At 37.4% G+C, this 24,026-nt stretch overlaps 1 protein-coding gene across 1 annotated transcript in view; it reads left to right on the top strand.

Moving 5' to 3' along the window:
- The window catches only part of LOC126048349 (uncharacterized), a 48,759-nt gene extending 24,992 nt beyond the window's left edge, over positions 1–23,767 (top strand). The window contains exons 3-4 of the mRNA XM_049823673.1: positions 21,417–21,531; positions 23,523–23,767. Of these exons, the coding sequence (XP_049679630.1) occupies positions 21,417–21,531; positions 23,523–23,767 (360 nt within the window). The remainder of the gene's footprint in view (positions 1–21,416; positions 21,532–23,522) is intronic.
- The last annotated feature ends 259 nt before the right edge of the window (positions 23,768–24,026 follow it).

Genomic DNA, 24,026 nt, shown 5'->3' with positions numbered 1-24,026 from the left:
GTCTTAAACTTCAGTAAATATTCTTAAGCAGCTGTTAAATTACAGAGAAATTCCAGTAGTATTGCATTCTATATCAAATGAAAGCAGCATCATTAATGACACACTAATGAATACCACATGAATTAATAATAATCGGCCACTTTTTGAAGTCTCCCTGGCTTCCGTCTGTCTCTTAAATCACTTCAAATAATTAATTGCTTAATGCTTTTCACCTTTGACAGACAGAAATAAATTGCAGATTAAAAATACCTGTGTTGGCAGTGGGCAGAGCAAAGTAGTATGGCTGTTTGCTGCTCACCCAGAGGCATGATGCATTTTGCCCTGCTGAGCTGGCCTTGCCCAGGTAAGTAAAGCACAGATAAAAGAGGCTGATACTGTATTACTCATCTTAGGCAAAAATTCATGTAGACCCACCAATTTTTGCAGTTTTTTTCTCCTTGACAGAGCTGAATCAATACTTCTGAAGTCTCTAGTCTTTTCTTTGTAGCACTGCTGTAGGACAACCGGTAGCAATAGCTTTCCCCTTTAGCTTGTCTGTGTCAGTAGGTGACAAGGCAGTGCAACGGAGCCACAGTCTCTTCTGCTGAGATGAGTCAGGGTGTCAGAGATCTTTTTTAGGGTCAGCTCTCTGTTGAGAACTGTTCTGCCATCACCTTAGTTGATAAGTGACCAACCACTTGCAAGAAATTCCAGTCCCATTGACCTGGGATAAATACGAATGACAGCCTTATGGAAATGCGAACGCCTTCATGTAACACTTTTTATTCTGGAAACTGCCTGGACCTGAGGATTTTGATAATTTTTTTTTATTGTTTTTATTTATAGATACTAAGGAAATCAATTGCTTGGAGACCTGCATCTGTTTACCTGTGCTCAGAGCCAGGTAAGGTCAATTATTCAAATAAAGTTGTAGAGACCAGAGAATGCATGAGGAACATGTTAATTTTTAATCAGTTTGAAAATGGGGAAATCAGTTATGATTCTTTCTTCTCAAAAGATCTAAAGTTGCAGATTGTGCACTCTTGCCATTTCAAAAAGTATGGGAAAGTGTCTGAGAGATGTTGTGGCAGGAATTCTCCCCTGCTGTGTATTCTGCTTTATTCCACAAATGGCAACCTCATTTTAGTACTGGATGCAAGAGTATTGCTTTTGTAAATGTTATAACTGGCAATGCTGATATATATAGCACTGCCCAGGCAATGTATAAGTTTCACATCTTAATTTATTATTTTTTAGTAATTTTTTTTAAAACTTTGCTTTATGACTCTACAATAAAATGCACAAGAGAGAGAGTAGGCACGGGTGCTCTGTGATTCAAAGTGAAGGAAAGCCCAAATGCCTGTCTCTCAACCTTCGATAAATGCAGCTCACAGCATTTGACTGCTAATGCAGAATTTAATCCTAGTTCCGCATTTTCCCTTCTTCAGCCTTTTAAATGTGATACAGGATGGCAACCTCATACTCTATTCTAAATGCTTTTTAAATGCACCTTTTCAAGCTCTAAACTTACTGGAGGAGTTCTTCGCATAGAATGATGCTACCCTGCATACATAGAGAAAAATGGAGGGTAACAGGAATTTGTTATGCTAGAAAGTGTATGCTGCTAGACTTTCAGGTATTTAAAACTCTGGGAAAGATACTACAGTTGCGGGGGGGGGGGGGGGGGGGGGGGAGATTCTTCTGCATTCCTCTGTGCCAGTAATCACCACAAATTCCTTGCAGAATGTTCCCTAGGGAAAATTGTTTCTCGCAGGTATAATTATCCTAGACAGAGGAGCTGCAGGGGCCGGTTCCCAACCTGGAGAGCCTGTGTCCCCCTAAAGTCAGGCCCATGGCACTAGCAGCCCCAGCTCTAGCACTGCCAGGCTGTACCTGCCTGAAGGGTTTCTGCCCTCTCTCACGCTGCAAGGTGTGTAAGCACAGCCTTCGGGGAGGGGACAGAACAGGGGAGAAACCAAGTCAGGTATGAAAGGCAAAGAAACTGCAAGAAGGCAGCAGCAGTGGTGGAGGAGCAAAGGGGCTTACAGTACCAGTGACCCAGGTGGCAGGGGCAGCGCCTGGGGACCTGTCACTGCCTGCCTCTGCAACCCCATCCCATCGCCACCGCGCTAGGTGAGGGGCTGGCACAGGCGCCGTGAGCAGGAAGCAGGGCTGATAGTAAATCCTGCAGGGGAAGTAACGTGAAAGTGAGGAAAGGTTTGTCTGGAAGGGAAAGTGAAGGAGAAGGGAGATGCGATCTAGAGAAAACCATATGAAGTTGAAACAGGAAAGAAAAGCAAGAAGGAAAAAAAAAAAAGGCGGGGGGGGGGGGGGGGCGTGATGTGGGACAAACAAACCAAAAGCAAAGCAATAACAACATAAGGCATAAGCTCAGAAGTTTTTTGCACTGGTATTACAAACCAAAAATTCCACCGGGAAAGGAGGGCAAGCACTGGGTTAAGACAAGAGGCAAGATTTCATTGTGCCTGAAAGCATCTTGTTGAGATGAATTTTCTTTATGCATCCATACCCTTTACCTAGGTGCAGTAAGATGCTGGGTATGAAATGTATTTATGATTTTCTGCTCTCAAATAAATGTTCAATTTTGTTCAAAAATTGTTTTTTTTTATTTACCCAGGGCAGGTACTTATACTGCCAAAGCTAAATGTCACTCCTATCTGCTAGAAATATTTTGTTCTGGGTAATAGCCCAATGCCTTTAAAATTCAGTGTATTATGCTTTAGTTAAAAATAATGGGCAATATAGCTGTATTTCACAATGAATAGTGTATTAATTATGAGACAAATCACACTAGATACTGTTTGCTGCTCAATTCCCTTTGAATTTCAATGAATAATAACTTGCTTTAAAATAAAGGACATTTTTAATGCATCCCACAATGATGAAGTAGACTAATTACAGGTAATAAATACACTTTTATTGAAATCTGAACAACTACACTTGTCACTGGCTCTCAGAAGTATGCTATGCTCATTTGAATTATATATCTTCGTATATATCAACTAATTATATATTTGTTGCATTCCTAATTAAAAAAGCTAGTCAGAATTTCATCAAACCCAATTTTCCTGATGTCACCGAGGTAAAGCTCCTCTTGGCATAAATGGAAGCTAAGTTCGTTCTGCATTTTAAGGCAGGAGCAGTCTGTTTACCTGAAGACTTTTGCAAAACAGAATATACAGCGCTAAAAACTGAGTACTAGTTTCAAAGGCAGGGAGAAAGCAGGGAAAAGAAAAACAATGGTAACCCAGGGCAGCGCTAACCCACACAGTTTGGCTTCTTGTGGTATGTTGGCTTACAGGCTTTCTCCCAGATGAGCTGGCAGGCTTTAGGTTGCAGTTGGCCCCAAGGTTAAAATCCAGGCCTTCTTCAGAGCAGTTCTTCTCCTCATCAGTAGAGAAAAACCGCAGGCTCCATGGAGATCTGTGGCACTTTGTTCTCCTGGTTCAATAAAAAACATATAAGCTTCTTTAACCTCCTGATGACAGGGGCACCAAGCAGTGCCCTTGCCCCACTATCATGAACGAGAATTTCAGAAATGCTGAAAACTCCTTTGCCTGGCTGTCACAAACATACACTCATTTAATGGCTACAGGAAGGAGTCCCTAGTTCAGCTTCAAGGAGACCATTTGTGGTCCGATACAGGTTGCCTCCTGAGTTAGAACATAGAGACAAAGTTGTTCTGTGCAGCGAGGCAATAGGAATTACAGCCCCAAAGACATCAAAATAAATTGTGCCGCCCCAGCCCTGGCAGCTGCCTAGTCCGACCTCGGGTGAGATTTCACTTATTGGCAGCTTGGGTGTCACCTGCAGACAGAAAGGCTGTACCATGATGCTCCAGACAAGGACGAAGTCTGTCATCTTAAGTTTTAATTTTGCTTTGCGTAAGCTTCAGCAATGTTCACTTAAACTTAGCTGTTTAAGCATTTATACCTGCTAGTAAATTCATTTGCTGGAATATTAATGGAAAGGGAGCACAAAGGATACAATCAGTCTAAGTTAATTTCAAAATTCAAATAAATGATCGTGCATAGGTTGTTTTTCTCCAGTATTCACCATTTCTAATTAGGATGCAATATGACATGTCCTGTTTTCACATTTCATATGCTGCATATTTCAAGTAGCAAATCTAGACTCTCGAGATGATGGCTGGCAACTCGAAAGAAAGAAAAACATAAACAACTTGGAGAAAAAATTGAATATAATAAAAATAATCTTGAAAATATTCCAAGGCTAAGTCAATTCAGAAATATGTTCAAAATATGGAGTGTGAATGTTGGTTTTCCGTAATACAGATGGAATCAATGCAAGCGGAATATTGACTACAGATTAAGCTCACCTTATCGATAAAGACGAACTTTTGCAATCTCCACCTTCTGAGGGATCCATCATGCGGTTCCTATCAATCCTGGAAAAAAATCTTTCCATCGTTAGCAAGGTTCCATTTTTCACTTTAACAGAATCTGAAAATAGTTTCGCATCAACTCAGTTCCTAAAGAAACTTAGCTACTGTGTTTTTCTCCATTTCTTCATCTATAAGAATTCTTTTTTTTTTTTACAGATTAATACCAGTTTCTTAAGCACTATTGAAGAAAAAAATATTTAATAAATAATAGCATTTTAATGAAGATAAAATTTAAAGGGCACAGTGAACTCTGCAAGAAAATATTAAATTATATATGAAAACATAAATACCCTAAAAAGAGTGAAACAACTATCTTCTATTAAGAATATGTGGTACACATTCCAAAACACGTATCTATAATTGGAATGAAAATAGTGAAGTTAATGTGGTATTCAAATCTTATTCTGTTCCTACAATTAACTGGTTGATCTAACACACATTTAAAAAATATTTCCATTTGGCAGCAAACAGCTGCCAGTTGAAGAAACATTGCCAAACAGTGAGTTTATGGTTATTTAAAATGAGCATTGAACTATTTTGGTCTTGGATGGGTCATAAGAGTTAGAACAAAGCATGTGTTTTCCAGACTGGTAAAGTTGGCAGTTATAGCACAAAATGGCAGAACTCCTCTAAGCAGAGCGAAATAGGGCTGAGAAATCCTTGTCTCAGATATGGCCACTTTCATCAGAAAGGTGCTGTACAGATGTACCAGGAAAGAATCATGCTGACAACTACCTGAAGGCTACACTCAGCTCAAAAGCTCACTTGACATATAATCAAAACCCACAAATGGAAAAACTGATCAAATACAAAAACTCCAACATTTTTTTCCCTTACATATAAAGCAATAGATCAACTTGGCTTTCATAGCTCAAGTTCAAACTAAGTCAGTATCCCAAACAGGCATGAAAAATCATATCATTCAAATAACATATAAGCTCCAATTACAACTCTATAAGTGATATTCTTTAGTCCTGTAATCTACAAGTACAGAAACTCTTTGTGTTTGATTTTTACCAAATAAAATAACAGCATAGGACTTCATCATTAGCACTTCAGAAGGCTTCAAGATCAACAGTAATAGTAAGTGTGTTATCAAGGCTAATTGCTCATTTCATTAGTGTGTTCTCAAAGTTGTGCAATTCTTATTCAATAGAATAGTAATACTGCCTTTTTTTCAGGATAGTTTATTGATATTTTAACAAATTAACAGAGAAATTATGTTTTTCCCTGAAGAGGAAGAAAAAACAAAAGGTTGGGAAAAAATAAGAATGGAGGAACAAGTAACAAACTGCAATTAGTTGTGCAACAGTGAAGTATTACGGAGATTTAACTTTGCCATTAGAAAGATTACTTTCTGAAAACTGTCCTGGAGAGTAAGACCCTTTAAGAAAGCAAATATGCGTTATTGAGTTGTATGGACTAGGAAATCACAAGAGACTTCTCTCTCTGACATTCAGTTTAAAAGGACTTTTGAGTCTTGTTTTGCTCATATCTGAGTGGCAACTCGGAAGTGTTAGTTATCATTGGAAAGTGCTTCCACCAAGTCCAGAACTCTTTCTAGAAGCATTTGCCTATTTGAGAATTTCTCTTCCTTTCAGACTGCCCTGTCACTGAAGATTCCTACGCCTATGCTGAATATAAAGAGGTTCTAGCTCAGACTGTTTGTAGTATACTTTTAAGGGTGGATTTTTTTAATCTCTTCTGGTAATAGAATATGCTATTAACATGACAAAAGCAAGCTTCATGTATTATAAAATTATGCTTCACTGTGATTATTTAGAAATACAATATGCCTATAAGTGCATTTAAATTATAGTAAGCAAAACAGCGCTTTATGAAGAGTCGGGTGGTGTTGGGTTTGGGGTGATTTTTCTTTTTAATGGACTGAACCACCCACTAAAAGATTTCTAGTTTCTTGGATGATTCATTAATGCTTCCTTCATTTTCCAATTTCTATGGGACCATCTGGCCCATCTTTGTAGAAAGGCATTTAGCTGTAAATATATTTTACAGTCTTTCTCAATTTAAAAGTAGTTGCCCAGCTGCTTCACAGAAACTGTCAGCAATTGGTAAACTCCTCAGAATTGCCAGCCTTCATTAGTAATCCAATCAGGATGTAGTTTAAAACACTGCAAATCAGATTATGCTCCATTGGACAGGAATTGAAGTGACATGATGTGCTGGGTTATCTTATTTTGCGTCTGTGATTGCCTTTAATCCAGGAGATGCATGCGCTTTCTTTTGAAGGGAGGGCACTTAGACTGAGATTGGCTGTCCCTATGCACGTATGTGGTCATGTGTCTGTGTTCCCCCAAAAAGAATACTGTTCAGGTTTTATGAGTCTTATTGAATCAAATTCAACGTCAGGCATTGGTAGCATGAGTTATATACAGTACCAGCTATGCTTTTGAGTTTCTGTTTTATCTGGTTTAGATTACTTAGAACTTTAAATTTGTGGGTTTGTATTTGAGTGGATTTTATATCAGTCCCTTTCTCTCTCCCTGTTATCTTCTGTACTATCAAAACTGTATTTCTTTAACAGCTGGCAGTACTTGCTGGTAATAAGATAAAAATGTGGAGGTAAGGCAGTAAGGCTGGCACTTGGCTGCATTAAACAATTACATTAGTACATAATTTCTGTAGTGGGAAGACTCTCTGGTGCAATATGCAGGTGGGAATATTTATAAGAACAGTCTAATTAAAATTACTTTTTATACATGGAGAATCTTATATGTTAGAGATCAAGCAGTACAAGGACTTGGACGGATACAGAATTCCATGTTTATTTATAAGACATCTATATTGCTCAAAAAAAATGTGCGTAGAAAACCTGCCATTTTATACTGGACTGTACACTCTTTGGACTTCCTTTCAGTAGTATTAGATTATCTGATGGAACAATTCATGTAAGTCATTCGTGAGGGAGTAAAGCTTACCTCATCTAGTCAACTGCTGTTTCCTACAGTGTAGTTCACTATGTTACACTCAAATGTAACTCTGAACTTTGTGCTTTATACAGGTATTCCAAGTTGCTCATTGCTATAATAAAAGAAAACAGGGCACCCAATACCTGCTACACACCTGTAGAAATCTCATCATTTATTAAAGGCTGAAAAGCCCCTTCATTTTTATCAGTTGGATGCAATCAGAATTGTGTTGTAGAGCTTTTATCAATTGTTCTTCATATGCCTCTAATTAGGTGAGCTTTGAGGAACAGCTTTGAAACTATGAAGAGGACATGAAAACTTTATGTAAAAAATTCTATGAGACATTAATACACTACTTCCGGTTGAACCAAAGATTATCTAGGTGTGAGTTATAAAGAGAAATGTTAACAGAATGATGCAATGTCAGAGAAGTTTGTCTAGTCCTTATTTTCAAGCAAAATTTAGAAACAGGTAAAAGTGTGAAGATAGATTCTGACAGACAGGTCTATACAGAGTAGATAAAAGAAGATAAATTTCTAGACAATCATGTCTTTGGGATCTATTCAGTTAACAGGACAGAGGGAGAACATTTATGTGAGTAGAGGAGAAGAGAGACAGAAATTGTGTTATGGGTTTGAAATCATTAAAATCACATTTCACTAGTTTTGCCAAATCTGTAATTGAATTGTAATAAAAAAAAATGCTAAAACTAGATCGCTTACTGGTATGAAAAGATTAAAGTCTAGTGAGTAACTTCTACTCTTTGAAAATCCTATGATAATAAATCTATGTTCTGACAGAAAAGAAAATCATCTTACTCTTCACTGTGTAATACATTCACGTCCTCCAAGCAATATTTTTGGTTAGCTTTAGGGAGGAAATTATGGAGTGCTAGAAGTGACAAGTATCCATTATCAGATGTTTGGTAGGGGTAATTTTCCTTAATTAAATTCATTGTTTATGGAGTCACTGGCGCTCAGCTAGCAGAAAGTTTCAAGATAAATACTTTTCTCATGGGCAGTTACATGAAATTATTTGAGTGTGTTTGGTTACTTTATTAAATTCAGAGAGCTCTGCTGATTCTGAATTTTGTGTGCCTTCATTTTTGTCTACTGTCAATGGGCTCTGTGAAGACTTTGGCTTTTCAACTAAATCCCCCAGTTCAGTTCATTCCAGGCATAGTTTGAAGATTCATCCTAGTAGATAATTACACATTTCATGGCATTTTTATGAGCCTTTGCTTCATAGCTTGTGGATGTCTGTATTTCTTAAGCTTTATAGTCCATGAAATAAAGGGGTTGTGTTGCAGTACGTTCAACAGCTTATACATATAACCTGAATGCTAATTTCTAGGAACTGAGATTTTAGACAAGTGGCATCATTTTGATCTTGCAGTTGGGAGTCAGGAATGACTCTACTGAAGTGAAAGGAGCTAGGCTAATAAAAATCCTTTTAAAATCTCGTTGGTTCCTACATACAGTATGGCTCCCAGTGGAATTTCCTGTGATCCCCACAGAATTAGGAAGGAACTGTGTATATCTTCATACATTTTTGTTGACTATGAGACTGCTAGACATAGACTATTCAAGCAAAATAAACAGTAATGTACAACACTTTTTCAACAACTGAAAAACTAATCTGTGAAGTAGTGATTGTATCAATACACATGCCGCTATCAGAAAAATAAGCAAAAAGGAAATGAAAAATGGTACATGAAGGGAAGAATGAAAAAAGGAGGAAAATGCAATCCAGCTGTCATGTCCAAAAAATAATCCAAAGGAACAGCTGCTGTCAGTTCTCAAGTGTGAGAAAACTGCTTCCATGTTCATGTGAAGACTGCTATCACTCTATCCTTGTCATGTTTAAATATTAGGCCTACTTTTGTTTAACTATTCAGTAAAGAGCAGTTATAAAATTTATTTCCTACTGGATTTAGTGATTGATCCTTTATTCAGACCTTCATAAAATATCTACCAAGATCTACCAGTGAGTTAGCTCTTTTGACTGGTAATACTGATGATTTTATTAACCTAAGTCCAAAAGAGAATGGAATATTTATATTCACAAAGCCATAGTTTAAACCCCGTACTTTGTATGTTATTAAATGATATTGCTATGGATAAAGCAATGGATGCATTGGATACATAGGGTATATTCCACAGCTCTGGCTTAGACTTCTGTGATTTTACTGACATAAATGATTGCACAGTATACTAGGGTAAATCACAGAGATTTCATAATTTCTTCCCTTTTTCTCTTTTGGTCTGTTCCTTGTTTCTCTTCTCTCTTTCGGTGCACCTACACTAGTAGTAGGAAAATGAGATAAAAAGGTTGATTAGATGATACACTTCCACACCACTTTCTATACCAGTTGCCAGCATGTTTTACTCACGGATTAGGCATTATTTAGCCTTAAGAGTTCTCTCTACTATTTAAGAGCAAAATACACACATACATGCAAAACACACATGCACATACTTACATATATTTATAGATTTATATAAGCTTTGTATAGCAGCCCATTTTCAGCAAAGCTTTTGTGGTTATTAAAAATCCAAGGAAATTTATTTGACAAAATGAAAGAAAGGCAAAGGTGATAAAATATGATAAGTGTAATTCTTTTAAAGAGTGCTAAGAAAATGAAATACATGTTTCTATTGCAATCCAGAAGTTATTCTTAGAGAGAGGTCTCACCAAGTAGAGAAATGTCTATTCCAATATTACTTTTAAAAGATTAGCAGTAACTAATTAGATAGTTCTAGATGGTTCATTTGGGGGGGGTGTGTGTGTGTGTGTGTGTCAGCTCTATCATGTGATAACCTGAATTGTTCTGGTACTTGATAAACACAATGCTGAAATGCTTTGTTGTCTTAATATTTCTAGTGGACCTTATAAGAAAATGTGCAGCATTTTGGCATCTCTTTCCATAGTCCCAGCCATGACCAAGCATCACAGAACATGAAAAGGAAAATAATCCAACAATAAGTTATGCAAAACTTGCTTGAAATGAAAATATTTTAGTTGGTAAAGATTCAGATCAGCTATAGTTTTAAATGATTCCTCAGAACTTTGCTGGTCAAATAAGGTCAAAATACTAGAATAAGATTTGAGGTAGGCTGCATTTCAATGAGTAAAATGATCATCTGGTGCATTCTGGAGGAGGATATGAGCTCTGTAACTTGACCATTAGTTCAGTTGAAGATCTGAAATATTATATTTCAACATCACCACCCCTTTGATTATGGATCATTTAAAAAGGGGTTCTAATCCCAGGTGACTTCTAGTGATAAAAAGTGTATCAAAGAAAATGAAAAGGACATACGTTGTATCCCTTGCAGCTGCAAAGGTCTCAAGGACCAAATGTGAGAAATAAAAGCATAGTTATTCAGCAACTGCAAGTATGTGACTAGACAGAACAGCGACTTTGATCCTGATGTATAAATAGGGAAAACAAAGTAGCTTTAGAGTTTTGGATGTAGGCTTTATAACTTTTTTATTTTTTTTTTAGCTGGAATAATAATTTAAAAACCACCATCATAATGTTGGGTTTTTTCCAACCTAACCCTTGAATTGCTTTGGTTTTACTTTTGGATGGTTTACTTTGTATTTATAAATAGTATCTATGAACCTATTTTACAAAAGTACTCTTTTTTTCTGGTCTGTATTTTTAAAACAATACATTAAAAGTTAATATAAAAAAATCTCAGGAGAACCATAAATTCTAAGTAAACCAAACATCTAAAGTTAATTTAATATTCATGGTTTGGTTTGAACCTGTGACACTTTGAAAAAATCTGAATCTAAACTATACACAACAGGACATGCATTGATTTTTTGTGTTTTCCATTTTACATAGTGGACATTGATTTGCATTTCTAATAAGGCCATTAATAACAGAGTGAAAGAAAGGTATATCTGTAATAACTAGGAATATCAGTCATTAACTACTATGCCTTAGTCACTTACTCTGTACAAAATTGTCTCTAGGTGCCCTCTTACTATTTACAAACTGAGAGAGTATGGAACAAAAGAGATTTTTTTTAAAGTTTTTACTGGTCTCAATAAAAATATTTACTTCAGGTATTGCTTATCTGTGCCCAAAGAAAGATGAGAAAAAAGCAACTTTAATTTAAAGGAGACATTTTTCTTTAGAAGGTTCTTCACTGGGGTAAAGCGGAGGTGGTTTAAACATGGTGGAACTTCAGCGGTGAAGTGCATTGCAATTTTTTTTGGCTAGAGTAAGTGAGACAGCAAATATGAATTACAAATGGGAGAGAACAGCAGGTCAGAACCTCTATCTACTCAATGTACATTAATATAAATAGTAATAGTGGCACTACCAGCCACAGGGCGGAAAGAATCCACCTCAATGATATTTGAGCTTTGGGATTCTACAAAGCTCCAGGGAAAATGGATTAGCAGATGGAAACAAATGGTATGAAGAGGTGTGTTGTCACATGGTTACCATCACAGCATAGCTGGGTACATAAATTAGGTCTAGAAAACACAGCTACTAATGATGGAAGTGTAGAGATCATCAAACTTAACACGTTCAGATTCATAAAAAATCATGCATATGTTACCAATCTCCCTGTCCCTGTTGTCTGTCCACTCATATTTTTTCAAGACACAAAGATAAGCCTAAGAGATGCTAAAATGTAGCTTAAGCTATAAGTGGCGGTTTTATAAATTCAGAATAATGGAATCACATACCTACTTTTTCACATAAATATTAAATAGATAAAATGCTACATGGATTAAATTATAAATCTCCCTTAACATAATTATTAACTTGTATAGACTCCATAATTCCCTTAATTTATCCAAGAACTTAGTTCTTTACTATTTTTATCTGTGTTGGACATAGGACTGAAACTGGCTTGCTTACAGTGCCACAAACTCCCATTGATCTCTTGCATGATTTATTTCCAGTAATTCTTTATGGCGCCTTAACTAATTGGTATCATTCCGTGTTGGACACACCATTTCACCTCTCCTGAAAAGCTCTGATAGGCTGCATTGGGAAAACAGTAACTCCCTTCCACGGTGAACAGTGCTGCCTTGTACTTCCCAATCTTCTCAGTCCCATCCTTTCCAGCTGGTTCAAAGGTTCCCTTTCACGTGCTTTCATAAGCATTTCAAATCCAAGTAATGCTGGTTCTGATCAGTGCTTACTGATCCTTCCGTATCCCTGTGAGTCACAATTCTCACAGTTATGCAAGTACACTCTTTTGCCCGTTTTGCCCATCAGCTTCATTCAGTCATTGCATACTTCCCATCAGTAAGTATGTAAAATCATATAAGAAGCTGCATTCATAAAAATAACCACAGAAATTAGTCTGTCCTTTATCTACCTACTGAACTAGTTACCTATCTGTTTAAAAGTTTGACAAAAAGCACATCCAGACATTAGACAATATATCTGTAACCACAAAGGCAGAAAATTTCTAGCATTCATAGAATTCACCAGGACTCTCACGATGAGATGAACAGAAGCAGACAATAAATTGCAATTGCGTAAGATCTCCTGACGCTATGGGAAGTTAATCTTTGCTTAAGGTCTAAACAAGGTAGTACCATTTTGCTGTTGAAACAAACAAACAAACAAACAAAAAGTGGTTAGACAGTTGCCATGTGTCCACCTGCTGATTCTTCACGATGAGAAAAAACTTTTAGACAGTTTTGTCAGCTAACATTGTGGTTTAACCCCAGCCAGCAACTAAGCACCACGCAGCTGCTCACTCACTCCCCTCCCACCCAGGGGGATGGGGGACAAAATCAGGAAAAGAAGTAAAACTCGTGGGTTGAGATAAGAACAGTTTAATAGAACAGAAAAGAAGAAACTAATAATAATAATGATAACACTAATAAAATGACAACAGCAATAATAAAAGGATTGGAATATACAAATAATGCACAGGGCAATTGCTCACCACCCGCCGACCGACACCCCGCTAGTCCCCAAGCGGCGATTCCCCGCCCCCACTGCCCCCAGTTCCTATACTAGATGTGACGTCCCATGGTATGGAATACGCCTTTGGCCAGTTTGGGTCAGCTGCCCTGGCTGTGTCCTGTGCCAACTTCTTGTGCCCCTCCAGCTTTCTCGCTGGCTGGGCATCAGAAGCTGAAAAATCCTTGACTTGAGACTATACACTACTTAGCAACAACTGAAAAACATTGGTGTGTTATCAGCATTCTTCTCATACTGAACTCAAAACACAGCACCGTACCAGCTTCTAGGAAGACAGTTAACTCTATCCCAGCTGAAACCAGGACATAACTGAGCTTTCTCCTCATTCCTCGTAGGCTTTCTCACAGTTTGAACAACTTCAGAGTAATTCAATGTGAAAGACGTTGCTACTTCTGAAAAGTGTACATCTGCCATTTTCAGAGTATGTGTGAAGTTGTCTCCTGCCAGCTGCAGTACAAGTTCATTAATTTGGAAGGCATCAAAAAGGCCACCATAACTGATTGTTTAAATAGAAATACGTCTTTTCCACACCTGCAAAAGTAAGTGCTGACCCTCTTTGTCCTGTCAGATCTGACAGCCACCATCACGTTCCCTGAGTCTCTCACCTACTTACCATAATTTCAAAAACCCTTTTAGTAGGAATTATTTATGATAGTCATAGCTTAAAGACCTTTCACAGCAAAACAAAATGCTAGGTTAGTAATGAAGCTGATAGGCAGTACCCTAGATTGTCACTTGCCCCAGGATTGGCATTTGTGCTAAGCTTCCTTTCAGGTCTTAACTCTGTAAGCTTGACAAGACTAGTCCAATAAACGTTGTGGCAACTCAGTTTTCTATCACTTTCTGTGTAGCCACTGGTGAAGCTTGAAGATGCAAAGGAAGGGCAAGAGGGCTGATCTGTGTGACTAAAGAGTTGTTTTACTCTGGGGAAGTAGAGAGAGCAAGGTCTGGTATCTTGTTGAAGCTGACCACCCCCTCCTGCTGACCAAGGCAGCTGAGGCATGGTTTTCTTCCCTGCTTTCTCATGAGCACAATGATCCTTCCTTGCCTTCAATCCTAGCAGCCCTCACAGATGTGATGAGAAAGGCATTTTCAGGTGAAGGTCCCTTTCTTTCCCTATGTCCGCTCCTAATTTCCCTTTTCAGGGAACATGTTTTGTCTCTAGCCTTTCTTAATTCTTCTCTCCTAAGATTGTTGTTTTGATTTCTGATCAATAATTCCTCTCCATGTATCTCATGTCAATTAAGCACAGTGAGTAAACCCATTTTTGTACATGATTACTGCTGTAATTTGAGTAATGTTTGTCTCTATGTTAGCAGAGTTTGAATGAATTATTAGTTTGAATAACTGATGAAATTTTCTGAGATGTGATCAGCATATGCTTAAAAAATAATTGGCTTTTGCATTTCTTTGGTACCCTCTCATCTTTGAGGAAATTGGTGAAGGATCATGTATTTAGGGTGTATATGTGGACATGAAACTTACGTTACTTACACCCTAAAAAAATTTCAATCAAATTAATTTCATTTTTGCTTCCACATTTTAAAAGATTACATGTTATACTGGCATACATGCTTAGGAAAATAACTCACTCCTGAGATAAGTGTCCAGGCATAAATCAGTTTGACATACTCTGTCTCCATGGTTAGGAATGGCATTGAAAAGAAGGTAACATAATTTTAATGTTAAAGAATAATATGGGCCACAGCAACTGAGATAGTAATGAGTCGAAATTGCTATTCATTGTGCAAACTTGAATAAGAAAGAAGCTATATCTGAGGAAAGAATCTGAGAAAAGAAGATAAAATCCAGCATTAGTTTATATCTGCTCTTTGAAGTCTGATTGTATCCACGTAAAATGAATAAAAGAAACTGGGATTGCTTTTTTCTGATGATCAGGTTTTTCAGCTGTTGACAATTCCAGGTTTTTACCTGTTAATACACTGTGTCGAGTGTATATTTAAATATACATAATTGGAGATCAGGAAAATTCCTTTTAATCTTTCTTAACTTCATTGCCAAGTGTAGTGCTTCAGGATTGGAATGACACACATATTGCTGTTGAAATCAGCAGGGTAGAAAGAATCAAACCAAGGAGACACCACTCTTCACATCCCAGGATGTTCTGCTTTATTAATAAAGAGTCTTGGAGAAGCAGATTTATCTGAGAATTGACAGTGCTGTAGAAAAACTGGTGAAACTTTATTTTTCACAACATTTAATATGACCTTTTTTAACTGTATGGTAGAGGACTTGATATCTGGTATTGAATACTTCCACAGCTCCAAAAGTAGGGTAGGAAAAATAAAAATAAACTGAATGTGTTTATTCCATTTTCATGTCACCATGCTTTCATGGTGAAATCACCTTTCTTATCCCGAGTCCAACGCCCTCTGACCATGTTCTTTTAGATATTCTCCACATGGAGGGTTTAATGTATAATACAAAATATACTTATTCGTTCCTTGTTCAGTTTTCATGTCCTTACTGAGGACTGAGCCACATATACTTCCCCATACTGTTCTAGCTAACTCAGGAAGACATATATTTGCATTCCTTTGATTAATTCAGGGACAAACAGTTACACAGCCAGTTGACTCTCTCAGCTGATGTAGCTGTTTATCAATAATAAAGACTGACTTCTCACTTCCTCGTTGTTGAGAGAAGTTCAGCTTCCTTTGTACCAGCTGTGGTCGGCCACCCTATATCTATATGTTCTTACCTAAAATTGATGAGGACGTTGCCCTTGCCCATCACCTAAGAGCCATCTTCCACTGTAGAGGTTTGCTGGTTCAGCATACTGTTTCTCAAATTCCTGGCATGGTGGATACTGTCGTCCTTCACTTCCAGTAAAGATTTCCTTCTTCCAGGTGTCGTTTCTACGATCGGATCATGAACACCAGTTACAATGGTTTAGCTGAGTTACGAATAACTCCATTCTCATTGCAAGTGACTGAAATAAATAAGGAACCAGATCTGGGATTGAAGTCAATAGAATTAGATTGTCTCTTTTCTTGGATTTCTTTTGCACAACATTTAGTACAATGCAGCTGATAATGACTGAAATCTTTGGGCTGTTCCTTAATCAAAAATAACAAAGTTGAGATTATCAAGTGTAAAAATAAAAAATGAAAGCATAAATATTGGCTGGATTAAATGTTTTCAGGGAAGCAAACGTTTTGTCAGTTGGGGCAAACACTTTACTTCAGAAGTTGCAGCTGTGTTTGCCTGGAGTTCCACCTCTCACAGCTTCCTGCAAGCTTGTAGCAGGAGCTACGCAGGGAGAAAAGCCAGTGGTAAATATTAGGTGAACCTATAACTGCTATCCACAAATCCAGTGTGTCATCAGTGTGTCGCAGGATGCGGTCACTGTCCACATCAGCTGCATTTGATGTATGCTTGGGGCAGGATCCTGTACATGCCAGGGAATACCTTTGCCTCTAGCCTCACCTTATTCTCCTAGATGGACACAGAGGTTCAGGATTTGTGCTTTTGTGTGGTTTAATGGCTAGGTGTCATGGAATATTATGCTGGCTGCTGTTACCAAGGAAACTTGTGATACAGATTTTAGAAACTGTCTGGGAAAGAATTAATGAGCAGTTAACTTGGTTTCAGATCTAGCTGAGCAAAACTATTTGTGTGAAAAATGAGGGTTCATCCACACCAAATATCTTTAGTGAAACCTTGATTAGGGTTCTTTTATGTGGCTATCTAACTGACTATTTTGAAATCTATTTTAAAAAATTATTTCATATTGTTCTAACACATTGAACCTTACAAATGATCAAATAAAAACATTATCATTTTAGGAAGAGTGTAAAAGCAAGAATAAGGCTGAAAAGGACCTTTTCTTGTCTTCTAGTGCATTTGTTTGTCTCAGGACAGAAGCAGTTATAACTGAACAATTCTTGGCCAATGCTAGTCTAACCAACCCTTGAAAATCTGGATTCCTCCACTTTCTGAGCCAACTTAATTCCTCTCAATGATAAGTTTCTCTTAACATCTAGCTTAAACCTCCACTGCTGCACTTTCTGCACATTGCTTTCACCTTATTCCCCAATGGATATAGAAGGCAATATATTACCAGCTTTGTCAGAGTAACTTTTCATGTGTGTGACTAGTACTCGTTGGTCTTCATTTTTCCTTTCAAGACTGAACAAACCAATTCTTTCCAAATTTCCTTTGATTTCAATTCAAACTATCCTCACAGAAAAAAATCACTATAAACAAAAAACTGCTAACAAACAAAACAGTCCTCCACTTTGCTTTATTCCTGGAGCAAACTTTGCTGAGAGCTGAGGCAATGTTACTCCTTCTTGTGCAAAGGAAAAGCCAAGCATCCAGTCTAATAGGGTGCATTACAAATGAAAGGAAAATTCGAGAAGATTCCATAACTGAGTGATTTAATGGAGAATGTTTTTTAAACATATGAAGAAAAGTAGTCTATAACACAATCACAGACAAATATGATTCTTTCTGATTCTTGTATCTACATTCACTGGATTATTTTTCATTTGTTCTTCATTTTTAAAGCCAATTGCTTTCATTCTTATTGTTACTTGCTTGCGGTTAGAATCTTATTATTAAAATTTATGTTTTTACATCAGAGGGTATAGTTATGTGGACACATCCCTTCATCATTACAGCTCAGTTATAAGTAAAATGTTTTTTCTTGAACAAATCAGACTGATGAAAATATTACTAGGAATTAAATCATGTAACCAAGCATATTTGCACTTGAAGTACATGGCTGTATTTTTTGCATAATAAAAGATGGCCTACTTTTCCAAATGTTGCTATTAAAAATAATTTTCTGAAGTTGCCATTAAAAATATTTTGTGAACTTCTTTGCAGGAAGGAGTTTATAGCAAATTAAGGAAACCCCAAGAGAAGTAATTTATTTCATTCCAACAATACATGAGACAATGACAGGTTTGCAAGACACAACTTTGTTTTCCCGTGTAGTTTCTGAGGCATACATCGTGTTGCATGCCTGGGTACAAGACTCTTGCCATGTAATTTATAGTTGGGGATGCCAAAAGCCCCCAGTATAATCAGGAACTAAGGTCAGTAAGCAGATGATAGTTGCAGGTCAATGGAGATTCCTCAAGTGTCTCTTCTTACTCCCAAGACATAAGGTCACCAGCCTGCTACACGTTAATTTCTACTGAGAACTAATCTTTTTCCATGATAGAACTGCACATGTAGGAGCACCTGTTCTCCACTTGCTCCATTTGATGAGGAAAAGAATTTGTTCAGCTATTGCCAGGGAGACCTCATGAGGAGGAGAAACCCTTTTTATTTGTACCAACTTTGGTAATCATAAAACAGCCAGACTTAGTCCAGAGAGGCAAATGACATTTCCTGTCCTTCTCGTGGCCATTATCAGTGCCATACAGTATGGCCTTCACCCAGAAGGAGTTTGGTCTGCTCATCTAGGATGCACGAGTGCATACAACTTCCACCCTGGTCCCTCAAATGGAGGGAACAGAGCCTAGAGCTGCAGTATAGCAGGAACACTGTTCTTTCCTCAAATTGTCTCTGCTGTATGTTGTAGGTTATGGCTTACTTGGAGAAAATGGTAAGATGGGCACTTGGAAGTCTTGGAAGCTCTTTGGAATATTCTGGTATTTGCTTGAGTTGTACTGATACTCAAGCACAGTTTAATAATCTAAAAGAAAGTAAGTTTTTAATTACAATATTAAAAAGAGAAGTGGATAATTTTCTGAAAAACAGAAACAAAAAAAGTTTTGGAAAATATCTTTAAGCTCAAGAATCCTTTCCTTCTGTTTGGCAAAGCTTATGTGACTGGAGTTCATTACTCCTGTTCTCGAATGTCTGCACTGCCCAGGGATTTTTGGTTCACTTGCTGCTTCCTGAACTGGCACACATCACCTGCTTAAAGCAGCTATTTTAAAGCAAACAAAACCTGTAACATTTAAAAACAATAAGAATTTATTCTCAGGGTGGGGGAAGTAGGCAAAAAATGCAATTTCTTTAGTCAGTCATAGAGGACCCTCACCCTTTTCAACTGATAAATTTGAGAGCATTTTTTGTTTCCAAGGATTTCATTTTAACTAAATTCCTTTTCAATGTGATAGCAATAAAAATGAAAAAGGGGTTGAAGTGAAAAACATAACTTTCACATGTTAATGGCACTGTGCGTTGTTGGCTGTTAAGCATCATTTTAATTTTGATTCGTCAATGAAACTGTGAGACCACGCTGAATGAAATTAACTGGCTGTATTCCAGTAGTGACATCCTTCTACTTTATATTTGTATACACCAAGACAGAATGCAAGTCTATACTGGGTAAATAATTACTTCACTCATTTAATGGCCTAATCTATAAATTACAGTAAATGTATCTTTTCACTCCTGTATTATAGTCAAATTCTGTGTACTGTTCTATAATGTGAACATACTGTGTTGGTCATTTTTCTAATGAATTTAGATTAAAATAATGGAAAAATAAATAATAGCTGACTGCCTATGATCAAAATGTGCAATCATGTATCCATGTATACTGTTGCTCATACTTGACACATACACGTGACCCATTCAAAAGAAACAGCATGAAGCGAGGGTTTCTCACCAAACAGGACTACTCCTGACAGGACCCTCTGCACGCTGCATGCATTTGGGTGGCACTTTTAAGTGGTATAGTCTGATAGAGTTCTATGAGAGTGTGTTTTGCTGATTAAGCTGTTCTTAGTATCAGTTATATGAGGTTCTACCCATTTTGTGAACTGCAGTTATATCTTGTTCTTGGGTATTTTTTCACATTGTTTCCTTCCCTGTGAAGAAAGAATGAGCTGGTATCTATAGTATTCATACACACGTAGTTATAGTTTTGTGGACAGCCGTCTTCTCCCATTTCTTATAGTTACCAAATAAAGTACAGACCTCTGTGCATTACAGTGGAATACTCCAGGTATTAGAGTGAAATGGAAGGATCAAGAGTTATGAAATACACCCCACTCCCCCCACCCCCCTCAAATAAAAGGTCCTGTAGCTTTTTAGACCCCAAAGCGTACTTACAGTAATCTCCAAATAGAACCACAGTCTTTGCCTCTGAAATTGGGAGAGTACCTTTCCTCATCTTTGAAAGCTGAAGAGTGATTTTTGCCAGAAAGTTCTGAAACACATACATGCATATTGTTGATATCGTGTGGCTAGATTCCATTCAAGAATAGTGCTGCCTTCTTTACTGCTCAATAAATTTAAGGCAAACAGATCTGTTTAGAGTCTGCGGTGCAAAAATTATACAATTCTTTACATTCCTCATTTGCACTCATTGTTAGCAAAATCCCTGTTCTTTTAGGTACAAGATGGTGTTAATGATGTAACTAGTTAGGTATATAATTGTGCATACCCTGTTACAGACACACTTTAGCGATATAGTATAAAATGAATATATAACATTGTTCTCCTTGTAAATTCTTAAAGCATTATGAAAATATTACCCTGTAACCATCTATCCATAGTTATTATAATTATTATATGTTTATTTACATAGTTATTTTGCCTGTATCTAGTATAGAAACACAAATTTCAAGTAGAGAAAGAATGAAAAGCAGTAATCCTTGAATGGCTCCTAAGTGTGTGTGTGTGGGGGGTGGTGGTGGTGGGGGGGGGGGGGGTGGTGGTGGTGGTGGTGGTGGAAATGGTAAAAACATTTTCTCTTTTATGTAAGGATCAAGAAAAGCAAACTCAAAACTCTTACTCAGTTCCTTGTATTTGCACCTGCAATGTACACTGTGGAGGACCCTAATAACTTTTATAAGCAGTCGTTAACAGGTGAAAGCATTTAAAATTCTTGAAAAACCAACAGAAATCTGACAACCAGTCACCCTGTCTGCCAACATGTGAGTGAAAAGATTATTATTTTCTTAACGCAAAAGACAGTTTCAGTATTCACTCCCCATACCTAAAGTAAACCAATTTAAAATTTCATCATGACTATCAGGAATGACTACTAACAGGAAGATATAAAAATCTTGAAGGGATAAAATTAACAAAAAAAAAAAAAGCCAGGAAAATGTAGACTATAATAGTGTCAGAGAGATTTGAATCTCATTCCTGTTAGTAAATTTTTATCCTTGAGCAGATTTTCACAATAGGCAAAAAAGAAGTAGGTAATTTTTCTGGCTACAATAACCTTAACTTGATGCAGAGGCAGAAAGAAAACAAAGGAATCAAGTGCCTAAGTGACTTCCGAAAAAGTAAGTCTTAAAAGCTGAGTTACAATACATAGCACTGGAGGTAATGGAAGCAAAAGCTCCTTTTTTTTTTTTTTTTTTTTTTTTTTTAGCAATTCCATTAAATGCTAGTCAAACACTTGCCTGTCCAATTGATCTGCCAGTGCCGTAGAAGAGACTGTACTTATGTATTTTTCCCATCTTTGTGCTTATCATACCAAGGTATCAGTTGTCAAAGCTGGCAAAAGTGTAAGGCTCTTAGTGGAAAACACTTGCTCCAGAAGACAGCGGAAGGGAAAGAACAAAGCCACATCAGGCTTTGGGGGTTTATTCTGTCACTGGTCTGTGACATCATATGAGTTTAATAAGAGATTAACTGAACCCTTCTCAGAGAAAGGGAATTTGGGTGAAAGCCCAGGATTTTAAGACATTATCAAGGGGCACAGATTTAGTTGATGAAATGTCACGTCATGAAACTTGCTCATTACTAACAACATAAACCAAAGAACACGCTGTAGGACAAACCAAAGAAGTACTCTTGTTACTGATTTTATTCTGACCGAACGGCTTGGTATCTATCAGTTGCAAAGAGCTGATCCCTTCTAAATTAAAACTACTTTGTATCTATCAGTTGTAAAGAGCTGATCCCTTCTAAATTAAAACTGCCGTAGGTGTTGCACGCCGTTCATAGGCTTCCAAAAGAGGTGTTACTGTACACGTAGAAGAACATTTGAAAAAGTCTTATGCTCCCAACATTCTGCAGGTTATCTCTACACTAAGAATACTTTTAACAGTAATGAGATCCCTAGGATCAGGAGTCATTTATTGTCCTAAAATCCAGAGATTATCAGTACTTCTGCAGCAAGAAAGCTCCTTCCCTGAACAGGCATGCAAATACAGGAAAGGCATAATAGCAGGGTGATAAAAATCTTGAGGTAATACAATGCAATGAGGAAGTTAGAACAGTTTGTCTTAGTTCTGTCATCCAACAATACTTCATAACCCAAAGGACATGGTTTTAATCAGTGGGTCTGAAATGTAAATGAAGCAAATTCTGACAGCCTTTGATCAAAGCCAAAGAGAAGGATGGAAAGCTTCTCAGATAAGTCTCTAAGGGAGCAGTCAGAGTTCGTCAGATAAACAGAACAAAAGTAAAATATATTCCCATCCCAAATTTTGCTAAATTTAGCTTTGACAAAAGAACCCAGAGGTAGCCTTAAGCCAATGTAATTAACTGGTTAAGAAAGTAGCAGTGGGCTAATACTTTTTGGTGGCGGATTGTATGCCCACTGAAAACATGTACGATAAGGTGTGGGCTACAGAGATGACACCATGAAAGCAATTTTGAACCATTTGATGGGTGCCGAGAGACGCATTTCTAAATGGGTATTCAGTTACTTAGTGATTGGTAATTCAGAGGAATCGGGTTAATACTTCCAGCTCTAAAAACTCTGGAGTAGAGATGGCTGACTTAGGCTTCATTAAAAAAAACAATCAACTGGAGTCAGGCTTTAGAGCACTTTGGTTACTGTGGACAGGAAGAAAAGGCATGTTAGGATTTAAGTCCCATTGCATTTTTCTTTCCAGCAATGGACACCAATTCTTTATTACTATTAAGTGCCAGACTAAATACCCGTCAGGATCTTACACTCAAAGGGCATCCCACAACATCATCTGCTTCTTATGTTTCAAAAAACAAAGCAAACACACACAAGACCTCATATTATTTCATTAATTTTGAATTATTTACTGTGGGAAATGGATTTGATTGAACTGGATTCATAATGATCAAAGCCATTGATCCGTTTTTAGACTGTAGGTTTGGACAAAAGGAAATAGGCGTCAGTTGGCATTTAATTGAAACACAGGTCTGAAATTTCAACAACTTTAAAATAATTTATTTAAATAATATTTTAAACAATATGATATATACAGAACATTTTTTAAAACGTATTTTTAGAAGTCACTGTTAGAATCAACCTGTCTTGTTATGGAGTACATCCTGTGTATTCTAGGTCTGTTCAGTCATTTGCCTATTTCTGAAACTCTCACTATTGCAGAGACTCAGTTTGATTTCAAAATGTTCTGGTGGGCTATGAGGAGGATTTTCACAAAAATCGATCAGATTGCCTTCCAAAGCTCTCAACAGCCTGCTGAGCCAGGAAATAGTCTGCTGAGGAGGGTGTCTGAGGATTTCCAGGTTCCTGTTGGGCCCACTAGCCAAGCAACTGAAAATCTAGGGCTTCTTTCAGCTCCTTGACTTTATTAACGCCTGTTAGACAACCACCAGCATGAGAAACCTTAGGAGGTGAAAGCTGATAAATGATTTTTCTTGGTTTCCCTCCTGGCCTTCAATGAGCAGTAGCAATAAAAGCTGACCATACTCTTCTGGTCAGATTAACAGAAACATGGTCACATTTTTCCATCTCAGGTCTCTGTTGGGCAGCAAGGAAACCAAGCTGCATTATACGTCACTTTTAATCAGCAGTTGCCAAGACAGTGGTTTACCATCTGGCAGG

This window comes from Accipiter gentilis, chromosome 1 (assembly GCF_929443795.1).
Source record: "Accipiter gentilis chromosome 1, bAccGen1.1, whole genome shotgun sequence".
Taxonomy (NCBI): Eukaryota; Metazoa; Chordata; class Aves; order Accipitriformes; family Accipitridae; genus Astur; species Astur gentilis.
The sequence above is the reverse complement of the archived record's forward strand: the minus strand, read 5'-3'. Positions and strand labels throughout refer to the sequence as shown.